The sequence below is a fragment of the Pteropus vampyrus genome, unplaced genomic scaffold (genome assembly GCF_000151845.1).
Source record: "Pteropus vampyrus isolate Shadow unplaced genomic scaffold, Pvam_2.0 Scaffold327, whole genome shotgun sequence".
Lineage (NCBI taxonomy): Eukaryota > Metazoa > Chordata > Mammalia > Chiroptera > Pteropodidae > Pteropus > Pteropus vampyrus.
Window position 1 is genome coordinate 261,844 of NW_011889108.1, and position 12,075 is coordinate 273,918.

General features: G+C 45.5%; 1 protein-coding gene across 3 annotated transcripts in view; it reads right to left on the reverse strand.

Annotated features, from left to right (window-relative positions):
• Positions 1 to 12,075, reverse strand: part of PYGB (glycogen phosphorylase B) — a 55,486-nt gene that overhangs the window by 17,822 nt on the left and 25,589 nt on the right. For 2 of the 3 annotated variants that reach the window (XM_011378001.1, XM_011378000.1), the window contains exons 3-9: positions 11,400 to 11,478; positions 8,899 to 9,002; positions 4,948 to 5,079; positions 2,767 to 2,878; positions 2,312 to 2,394; positions 1,208 to 1,351; positions 539 to 631 (exon numbers count right to left, since the gene is read on the reverse strand). In XM_011378001.1, the coding sequence (XP_011376303.1) occupies positions 539 to 631; positions 1,208 to 1,351; positions 2,312 to 2,394; positions 2,767 to 2,878; positions 4,948 to 5,079; positions 8,899 to 9,002; positions 11,400 to 11,478 (747 nt within the window). Of the gene's footprint in view, positions 1 to 538; positions 632 to 1,207; positions 1,352 to 2,311; positions 2,395 to 2,766; positions 2,879 to 4,947; positions 5,080 to 6,227; positions 6,851 to 8,898; positions 9,003 to 11,399; positions 11,479 to 12,075 lie in introns of those variants that run through there. The other variant, XM_023522039.1, reaches the window with a different exon arrangement.

Below are 12,075 nucleotides of genomic sequence, written 5' to 3' on the forward strand. Positions count from 1 at the left end.
AGATAAAATACAGACGAGAAGCCCTAAAAAGTGTCAGAATCCTCTTCTTATCTTCCAAAAAATTGCTGTTCTGTATCCTTGTGCCCCAGTTCCCTTGAGAGAAACCCTAGACCCACTCTTGCAACTTTGTTCTCCTCCCCACAGCCCCTGGCTTCTCAGGGACAATGTCCCTCCATTTTGCCAAAGTCATAGGGGAGAGGCCTCCCTCAGTGTTGTAGGACTAGCTCAGTACTCACAACCATTGCTGGGACAGACAATAAGGTCAGGGGGTATTGCCACACCTTGTGCCCAGCTCTGCAGGGGACACCATCACCCCCATGTGCCCAGTTCTGCAGGTGACACTATCACCTCTATGTATCCAGTTCTGCAGGAAAAATCGTCACCCCACGTGCCCAGCTCTGCAGGGTGCTATCACTCCTACACCAGGTCTGCAGGGGGCACCACCACTCCATATGCCCAGCTCTGCTGCGGATGCTGTCACCCCTACACCTACATCTGCAGGCAACAGTCACTCCACGCCCTTGTCCTCAGTGCTCACCTTGTCCCAGTCCACTTTCTCCACATCTACCAGGATCCGCATGAGCTCAGGGATGGCGAGGGCCGGGTGGGTGTCATTCAGTTGAATGGCAACCTGAAGTTCACACAGGGTGACATTTTCAATGGCCTCATACCCATGGAGTGGGCTCACATGGTCAGTGTGTGGAGGCCTAGGGTCCTCAGCCTCCCGCCAAGGAGTCTGGTCTACAGGGCCAACAGCAGGGAGTAGACAGCACCACACAGGCACTGGGCCCAGCTTGAAAACCAGCCAAGGAACAGGAGCAGGGCCCAAGGGACCATAGAGAGGGACCAGGAGAACCCATGGGCTGGCTCTGTAGCTGCAGGACCCTTGGCCCCACTGCCTGAGGCCCTCTCCTCTAGGATATGTTGACTTTGTTTAATATCATTGAACTGAGCCTGCCAAACACATCCGCCTATGCCCACGGAGCCTTTTACAGTGTCCTTGCTGCCTTGACTCCTAATGAGGCCCAATGTGGCCCTGTTTAGGGAAGAAGGGGGCCCACCACCACCCCATAACAAGGAGACCAAGATGAGGGGGTGCTGATATCCCACCCATGCCCCTCCTGCCCATGCCCCAGCCTTGTGGAAGAAACCAAGCCTGAGAGAATCATGTCCTTCCACACTGAGCTCAATCTCCAAATCAACAAACCTTGTCCGGGAATGACTCAAAACAGGTTCTCACTGGGTCCCGGCAGCCGAACTTAGAGGACTTAAAGCGGCGGATAATGTCTTGCAGAGTGGCAGCCACCACGAAGTACTCCTGCTTCAGGCGGAGCTCCTTCCCCTCAAAAAACTGCAGACACAGGACAGCTTTTGCAACAATTCAGCTATTAGAGTCACCACAGGCCCTCAGGGACTCCCCCCACCCCCTCACACACACACACAGGACCCAGGATAAGGCACTAGGCTTGGGTGGCAGGGTCCTGCCCCAGGGATTGCAGAAATGTATGTGTGGATGAAAGGAGAGCCTTGAGTGCCAACATGGTGCTAATGCCCCAGCCCCCACAATCCTGGGGGCCCAGATGTCAGATGACTTGCTCAAGGCATAGACAGAGGGTCAAAGTGGTCTAACCTGCTTATAATCATCAGACAGGGGAGGAGCACACACAAGAGCAGCCAGCAAAAAGTCACATTGTCCTGCATGAGGGCACTGGGCAAGAAGGTCTAGTCCCTTAACAGTGAGAAGCTGAGCACCAGGAATACCAGAGCCACCCAGTAATGCAATCTCCAAACTTCATTCTAAAAATGCCTTGTGCCTGAAGCTTTAGAATCCGTTCATAATCTCTGGAGGGCATATGGGGCATTTTACTCTGAGCCTTGCAGGACCAATGGCCTTTGTTACTATGTGTACATATTTGATAAAATGAAGAAACACATGGCCCACTAAGACAGGCAAATTTCAAGGGCTCTCTGGCAACAACAAAAATGCCAGCAGACACTAAATTCAGGGGCAATGGAGAATGTGGCTGCTACTTTTATCTAGTTTGAGGTGGAGGTCTGCTAAGAGCTTTTCAAAGCATAATTGTCATATGTCTCAAGATGTCACTGCAAAAAAGGGACTGCTGTCCCTACTTGACAAATAGGTCACCTACTTCTTGGGAAATTGGCATTAGAAGAGCCGAAACCACCCGGACATCACTTAGGTGGTCTCACCTGACAAATATGAGGCCAGCAAACAGGTCCTTGTAGAGAGACCCAGCCTACACTTGGAGAGATACAGTGCAGACAAGAACCAACCACGGGCGCTACTCACGTTGTCGTTGGGGTACAGAACTCTGGAGATGTTCTCGGCCAGGTTCCTGTCAAGGACTGCCTCGATGTAGCCACCTACATTAACTAAGAGCAGAGATGGCCAAGTTGGGACCTGCACACCTTCTGAGACTCCCCATGAGCCCTCATACTGTGGTGTTGTGCTTGCTTCCCTGAGCAGTCTGAACAGAAGGTACCCCCAGAGCTACCGCTTTGCCTGCCTCATGTGAGACGCCTCAGAGCCATGCTGGACGCGCATTGGCCCATGTGCCCTGCAGGGCCCCAAGCCCCTCACTTTCTTCTGACTGCCCAGGGCCTGGAGCGCTGGACCTGCCAGTGGACCCTCCCTGGGAAGTGTCCTGACCACAAAGAACCTGCCCTCTGCCCATAGCAATGAGAGCACAGAGATGGGACAAAAGTGGATAAGTCACCCAACAGAGACAAAAGGGTGCAACACACAGTCGTGGAGCTTGAAGTCGTTGGGGGCCTTGGCGGACCACAGCCTCATGGTGTTGACAGTGTTGTTCTTGTAGCCCGGCACCGGCGTGTCATATGGCATGGCCAGCACCACCTGGCCAAGGGAGAGACAGTCAGGATAAAGTCAGCCAGAGACATGGTCCCCAGTCCTGGGTTCACCAGCCTTACAGGGCAGCATCAGCCTCACAGGAAGCAGTGTTCTGCCTCCCTGCCAGGGGGCCACCTACTCACCCTCTTCTGGCTTTTCTCCTTCTCCCTAAAACACACCCAACCTGCCCTACACCAGGCCATAGTCTCGATCCTCTCCCTGCCCCAGTGCGTATCTGTACCTGCAGCCCCAGCTCACAGATGTCCTAAGCTAGGACCACCTGTTAAGGTCTGTCAGGCAAGTCACTAAATACACTCCAGAGGTCACACTGTCTTTCTAGATTTACCTGCTTCAGTAATGGCACAGACTTAAGAACTCCCACCTCAGCTGGGGGGCCAATGTGTTAACCTGGCTCATGCTCCCTCAGCAGCCATTCCTCCCATGTCATCGTCCTCTGCCCTCCACACCTCTTTTCACTCACTCTGCTTGAACAATTGCAGGACTCGACTAATTTCCCCTAATACACAATTTCCATTTCTGCCATCCATTCCCACATTCACAGCAAGGCTCCTTCTGTTGAATACCTTGATCTCTAACTCTCAAGGGAATCAAACCAGCCCGCACACTCCATACCCAAAAGAAAACATAAAGCCTATTCTCTGCCCACAGAGGCTGCCACACCCCCTCCCAATACCCATCTGCCCAAAAGTATCAGCTTTGCTCTTGGGAAGCACAGGAAGAAGTGTATAAGCCTCCAGGTCACTTCCAACCTTTGGACCCTCTGATGAGGCTTCTCACACTCAGACACGTTTATGTGTGACTCATACGAGTTCAATTGTGTGGCTTTACAAGATGAAGTCATCCCTGGAAGCCACAAAGGACTGTGTAAGGGTACCACCAAGTTAAAGCCCCAGTGTCATCTTTCCCTCCCAAACTCCCCACAACCTTCATCCTGCCTGTCCCCTGCTCTCTTGCACCCATGGCCTTGTCCAAGCCAGTGACAAGCCCTGCAAAGCATCTCCAACTCCCCTCTTCGTTCTCCATAGCCAGCCCTGGGGGATAAGGCCCTCATCCCATGCACTCTGGGAGGCCCCCGCAGACTCCGGACCTCTTTACATACACTGACATGTTTATCTTCTATAGTCACATGAATTCAGAAAACCAGACCCCTTCTTTATTTTTTCAAATTAAATATTACTTATTATGGCATTATAGGCCTTCAGCTAGCTCTAGCTCCATGTACCCTTTTTAAAACTTACATTGCAGAAAATCTGGATGACTCATTTTTGCATGCCTGCAACTACCCAGTCTCCCAGCTCACCCTGTTTTTGTTTATCCTACCATAACACTAGATGACTGTGTCTTACAGCAACTATTCTCCTCTCATGAAATCTCTCCTTTACCCCTTCTGCATTCTAAAACCACCAAGATGCATGCTCTCTGCCATCTCTGAGCCCAGAATGGACTCTCTGCAACTGCACCCCACTATAGCTGGCACCATGTTCTGCCAAGCACTCCATGCTTTTGCTGTGGTCCCACCATCAGGGCCCTGCTGAGAGGGATAGCCTGTGCACCATTCCAGGACATCCACCTAAGCTTCCCCATATTTCTGAGGGCTCAGAGTAATTGGTGAGCTGCACCTGGGGCACTACTGAGTGCTGTGGGCCACACCTGGGACCAATAGCGTGTGGTGAGGGAGTTCACTGAGCACCTGCTGGGAGCTGTTTCCATCCCCCAGGGGATCAATGCCCTTGTTTCTGTCACAATGCTGTCTTGCTTGCCATTAAACAACTGCTGGTCTCCACCCTAACACAGCTCCTGGTAAACTACAGCGTGTGGCTTCTTGTTCAGTCTTTTTCACTGTGTGGACAGTTCCTGATAAAATGTAAAAAACTGGATTTATGAGCAGAAGAAAACCTCCCAGGCTTCTACCTTCAGTTCAGTCCTCTGGGGAAGCTTACGGTGGCTCATACTAGTGCATGTCTCCTACTCCCAAAAGCAAGCCAGTGTGGCGATGATACCCAAGTGGTCGCCATGCTCAGCCCACGCTTCCTGGGAAATGCTGGGGTGGGTACCTGTGTGTCCAGCCACCTCACACCCTCAGGGGTGTGCTCCACTCTCCCATAAAAGTGCACAGGAAGCATGTACTCAGGCCGGGCCTTCTCCCAGGGGTTGCCATACCGCAGCCAGTCATCAGCCTCCTCTACCTGGAAAGGGACCGGCAGCAAGGTTAGTTCTCAAGAGAAGAGAGAGTCCTGGGCGCTGGGCTGACCTCGTCCTTGGCCTGCACTGACCACACTGTCAAGATGATACTACCCAGCACTGAAACAAAACTGCAGCCTATTTACAATGCAAAGATTTCCAATCACATTTAAGGCCACATGTTTGAAAACTAATACTTTGGACTATTAAAGAAACAAACAAAATTCAGAAAAATCCATCAAAGTGAAAACATTAGGAATCACCTGAATTCAGGAATAAAAAGCAATAAAAAGAGGTCCTATGCATGCTACAACATGAATGAACCTTGAAAATATTACGCTGAGTCAAAGAAGCCCACATATTATATGATTCCATTTATATGAAATGTCTGGAACAGCCAAATCCACAGAGTCAGAAAGAGATGGTTGTCAGGCACTGAGGAGTGACTGCAAATAGGTGCTGGGTTTATTTTTGGGGTGATGAAAATGTTCTGGAAATATAGCGGTGATAGCTGCCCAACTTTGTGAATATATTAAAAACCATTTGCTATCTCAATAGCTATTATTAAAAGTAAAGAAAAGAAAAGAAAAAAACAATCACAGGAAACCTACTGCTTTGAAAATAATATCACAAACCCACAGGTACCAGGGGCCAAGCTGCCTCCCTGGAAGCACTTGCAGTGCGCAGGTTGGACACTCCACTGGAAAACACCTTCTTTTCTGCTTATTTTCAAAAAAATTGCACCCAGTGGCACCCAAAATCAGTAAATATGCAAAAACCACTCCCACAAATAAAATTAAAAGTAGTCCCACAGACTCTAACTTTTGACTGGTGTAGTTGCTTTGCACATTACCCTGTGAAATTTATTCTGTTCACAAGTAATGGAATAAATTCATTTGGTAGGGCAATAAATAAAGAATCACAAATTACCTAAAATTTAAATGAGATCAAGTTTCTTCCTTCAAATTGAACAAGCAAACCTATGTGTGCTACTTTGAGGTTTGTTTTTTTAATGGAGAGCACTACTTGGGTTGTGATTTTAGGAAGGTGACGTAGCCGAGATGACTACTTCAATATGCACTTCTCCATAGTGCTCCTGGCAAGACACTTCTGGTCTGGTGCAGGCAGATATTCATCATAGGACCAGTCCTGCCTTTTGATCTCCTGGCAGTATGTCCTCGTACATTAATGATTTTCTCCAACACCAGAGCCTGGCCATCTCTCGTAAAGTAGCTCCATGAGTCATCTGCAGAAGCAATGTCTTCCCAAATACAAGAGGCAATGGGTCTCTCCTCTGGAGTCCCTCTCCCTGACAGGCAGGCTGACTTGTGGCCCTGTCAGCCACCATGTTGCTATGTAATCACTGCTCTCCTTTAATTCTGCTCCACCTAAACTCAACTAAAAACCATTCTAACGAACTGGCACCCATGAAAACAGGGTGGGAGGAAGCTGAGTTTACCACTCATCCATCATCCTAAGAGTATCTTTAAAATGTTTTGCAAGATGGCAAGAGGTATAGGAATGAAAAACCAGAAGAAAGAAATGTCTGTGATCAAAGAAACACTCACCACCAAAAACCCTTCCTGCTTATAATAATAGAACCTATTAGGCAAGAAAGAGACTCAGACTTTGACTTACAAACATACATATTACCTCAACTGTAAAAAAGCAAGCTAGAATAGATCAAAGAACACATGTGTAAATTGATGCAGCCACTATGGAAAATGGTATGGAGATTCCTTAAAAAATCAAAAACAGGACATATAACCCAGCAATTCTACTTCTGGCTATCTATCTAAAGAAAATGAAAACACTAATTTGAAAAGCTATGTTCATTGCAGCATTATTCACAATAGATATGGAAGTAATCTAGGCATCCATCAATAGATGAATAAATATATATATATATATATATATATATATCTCACACGTACATACACACACAGGAATATTACGCAGTAATAATAAGGATGAGATCTTGCCATTTTCAACAACATAAATAGAGCTAGAGAATATTATGCTAAGTGAAATCAGACAGAGAAAGACAAATATATATAATTTCACTCAAATGTGGAATCTAACCTCCCTCCCCCCAAAAAATCCAGAAACTCATAGATATAGAGAATAAACTGATGGTTGCCAGAGGGGAGAGGGGTGGGAGATGAGTGAAAAGGTGAAGGGGAATAAAGGTTATTTTATAACCTCCAGTTGTAATATAAATAAGTCATGGGGATACAATGTACAGCACAGAGAGTATAGTCAATAACATCGTAATAACTTTGCATGGTGACAGATGGTTACTAGACTTACCATGGTGATCACATTACCAGGTATATAATGTTGAATCACTTGTACACCTGAAACTAATACAATATTGCATGCTAACTATGCTTTAATAAAAAGAAAAATACAAAAAAATTCAAAAATAGAAAACAAAAATCTTCGATCATTTCTTCAATAAAAAACACACATATGTTTACAAGAGCTGGAATACATCTGACAAACCCACTCACATGAATAAAATCATCCAGAAGGTACCTGAAGAAAAGCTGCATTTCTTTTAAGATTAGAGAATGTATTTCTATAAATGAAGCAATGGATACGAATCTATTTTAAGTTTTCTTTTACATGTAGCCATAATTTTCTTTGCCAATATTTTATTATGAGCATTTCAAACATAAAGAAATGTTAAAAAATAATTGGCAGTGAACACGCACACATCCACCACCCGGGTTCTATAACTGTTAACATTATACTTGATTTATTGCATATCCATCCACACCGATCCATTAATTTTTGGATGCATTTCAAAGTAAGTTGCAGAAATCTGTACACTCCTCCTCTGAACACTTCGGCATGCACATCATTAACGATAGCTCATCATGTGTTTATATTTTAGGTTAATACATATATATATGGTGAAATGCATAAATCCTGAGGATACCATTGATGAGTCTGGACAATTGCATATCCGTGTAACCTAAACCCAATCAAGATAAAGTGCATGTCTACTACTCCAGTCATCCACGATTTCATTTAGATAATACTATTCTCAAATCACAAAACTTTTTCTAACCACGACCCTGCTTTATCTGTAACTTTTAGGTGCCAAATTATATTTAAAAAAACTATTCTCCACCTAAGTGGTATAGCTATGACTTCCAGTTAGAAATACCAAATGAATAGAAATCACCACCTCGCCTAGTGGAGGACAGTGAAACTGCATTTTGAGATTACACTTTTCACTGATGGGGTCTTGACCACCTTACATAGCTGTGGTTTGATGCTCTAGAATCAAGACTCACTATTCCTAAGGGCCACTTTGCTTTGCAAAGTCTGGCCTCTAACCCTACATGATGCTGTCCTGTCACCGGTGTCAGGGAGAGAAGGCAGAAGGTGGGAAAAAAACAACTACAACTGTTTTTAACTACTCCAGGTCAATTGACCGTAGGGCCACCTACACTCTGCTCTGTGGTGAGATATAACAGGAAACCAGCACATAGTCCTCAGTATTCTCACCGTTGTGCTGCTCCGCTCCCTACCCCGCCCCTCCTATAAGGCCCAGCAGGCTCGAGGCCCCACCTCATTAGACCTGCAATGAGTTCACACAGGAGACCAGTGTCTGCTGGCCCACGCTGAACTATGAAGAAAACGTGAAACTCATAGGATTACCATGACCTGTACCACCTCTGCTTGCCTAGGACTGGCATATAGTCTCTTCAGAAAGGAGTTTAAAGTATAAAAAGCTGAACTGAAAGTGCCCTTGTTTATTTTCTTGTGTGAACAAGAGATAGAAATGAGTGAAGGAACCAAATCTCACCCACCTGCCAGCCATTGACAATCTTCTGGTTAAAAATCCCAAACTCATAGCGGATTCCATAACCGTATGCTGCCAGGCCCAAGGTGGCCATCGAGTCAAGGAAGCAGGCTGAAAATTCCAAACACAAAGAACCTCTTCTGACCAAAGGCAGATCAGCATGTTTGAGGCCCATTGGAAGAAAGGCCCAAATGCCTAAGTTAAGCAGTTGCTGGGATGCTGGCCTCAGGGGCATCAGTGATTCAGTGGTAACTATAGTCAGCTTGAGGTTTTATAAAAAGGAAAGCTGAACTTCCCCCTTGCTTCCTTCAGCTTGAGAGCCGAGGGCCATGCCAAGAAGATACCAACGTGGAAAGATTTGGGAGTGTGGGAAGATGGGAAGGGAAGAGAGGGAACATGACCATACTCGGTGCATCTCTAAATGCACCGGCCCCACTGCCAATTTCCTCCTAGAGAACCTCACTCAAGCTGAGGGCTTCTCCATACTCTGCGCGGTCTACTTCAAATCCAAGCTGTTTGGATAGTAGGGGAATATCATAAAATATCTCTATATGTTAGTGGAGATGGCACAGAAATAGGAGCCGGGAATGCACATTTCACTGTCCACAATGCCAAATACCAAAGTGCCAAGTGCTACCAGGGAGCCTGGAAGGTGGCTGGAGTAGTATGTCACCAAATTGATCCCTTGTTCCAATCAAAATGTCTTAGAGGGGGAAAAAAACACATGTTTTGAATAAAGATCCAGAAAGTAGCCTTATTAATTAATCTTGTGGATTAAAAAAGAAAGGGGAGGGAAAGGAAAAGAATGTATACAAAACACCAGCAAATAGAATCCATGCCCAATTCACCAAACACACGCAGACCCCTGGGAGTGGGGCCCTTTATTGAGGGATGGGCATGAGGAAGATCCAAAAATGTAAGATCTGAGCTTTCTTTTTGAAGAAATCATTCTTGTAGGAGGGACACAGCACATATCAAGCTACAGTGGACTGGTGCTGCCCAGATGTACTTGGTTACAGGAATCTGTGGAACCAGAGGGGTCCAAGGAGGAAGTGCCATCACACTAGCCCACAGGGAAGACCATAGGTACCACAGAAGTGGCAGGACAAGTGACAGTGAAGTCAACAGAACTTGACTGAGAAAGGCCTGAAAATGCCCTGAATGGAAGTACATCTGGAAGGTCAGGGCATGGGACTGCCTGGCTGACAGTCCTCAGCTTTGGGGTAATAGGGAGGGTTAGGCAGCCACTCCAGTGAGATACCAAAGGGCCTGGAGCTTCCCTTGAGCTTGGGAAACAGGTTCTGTTTTTATGATTGACAGAGTGAAGGAGACTGGGGTGGACTGAAACCCTTGGTCTCAAGGACACTGGGGGTGCAGTGGGGCTGCTGAGGAAGTAAGCTCCAGCTTACTGTCTAATATGATCTGACTTTCATACACTAAAACGGAGCCCTGCCCTGGAAAGTAAGATACATAGGACACAAACAGGCTTTTCACTCTAAGAGGTAGGAGTGGGCAACCCTTGCCAATTGTTTCTTTAAATAGATCCATGTACTGTCTTATTTGAGATAAACGTATTTAACATTTCTACTTTGTGAAGAATTTAATTTAAAATTCAAAAATACAAACACACATACTCCCTTCCAGATAAATTTTAATGTGTTTGCTCCCTTTACAAAATGATAACTCTCAAAAGGGGCAGTGATGCCATGTGGTAGGGGCCTAAGCCCACCCTCCCGTGGCCCCTACGAAGGCAGCACAAAACCTGACTCATCTCTGCTCCAGAAACACTGTGCCCAAGCACTCTGACATGCATAGTAAAATCAGATCTCACTGTGACTGTTATTTCCACTTTCATGTTCTTAACCCAGCTCCCTCTTCTCAAAAAGGCTGGCAAAAATAATTTAAAACAGAACAAAAAACCTGAGTATGCTCTTAAATAAGGTGGACCAAAAGAGCAACATCCCTCAAAGGAATGGCTCTGTTATGTCAAAACAATCTGCATACTACCATTAAGCAGGAATAAATTGCATAAGCTGTGTGTATGTGTGCGTGTGAGCACGTATGTGTGCGTGTGAGCACGTGCGTGTGCGTGTGAGCACGTGCGTGTGTGTGTGTGTGTGTGCGTGTGTGTGTGTGTGTATGTGTGTGTGTGCGTGCGCGCGTGTGTGTGTGTTTCTATCTATCTTTCTCCCAGTTATTGGCTTTTGGACCAAGGAGAGTGGTTGGTATATTGGAATCCACTCCAGGACCAGTCACCTAACTTTGGCAAGCCTGGTCTTCGTGATCATTATCAAGTGCCCCTTGTATGAAAGAGAACATACATCTTGCATTTTTTCCCTGCTGGTGGCAGATTTTGACCTGGGGAACACACTCTCTCATCCACTCTGGGGGACCAATTTACCCTGACAGAACAATGTCAGGAGCACAGCTGACCTTGGCCTCATCATGGGATCACTGACAAGGCACCATGTCAGGAAAGGCTTGTCCTAGACAGGTGCCTGGGATTACCTGCCAGCCTCCCCAGGCCTCCATTGCCAAGGCCAGCATCCTCTTCTATTTCCTCCAGTTCTTCCAAGTCCAACCCTAACTGTAAATAAAAACAGAGGTAACATTTTAATATTTTTTAATATTTTCACTAAAGCAACAGATGGAAAAATATTTAAATCCCATGAGCTTATATCAAAAGTTAGTGTCTGCTTTCTTTTAGTCTTGAAAATCCAATGTTCAAATCTGACATTCAATCAATGCACAAAAAGAAAAGTTTCCAGGTATTTTAAAAGAATTACACTATTTAAGAATTACAGTCAAAATGGACTATTTAAGAATTACAGTCAAAATGAGACATGGTTTAACAGCCAAAGATATTTACTACCAGGTTATTTACTTACAGTGCAACATATTATAATATGTATCTTAAAAATAAAACCAATTGTTTTAGTAATTCTCTAATTTTGCATGGTCTAGGGACAGTTATGTGACATTTTTTTAAACCCAAACCTAAAAGCACCTTTCCTGTGGCATCCCAATTATATTCAAACAATCTTGTGAAACAGAAATGACATATTAAAAATTAGAGAGAAAGCAACAAAGTCACAGCTACTTCATCCAACTGAAAACCATTCCAGAATGTAGATTTGGGGACTCTAAATTATGGTGTATGGATAATTATCCTATTAATCTTAAA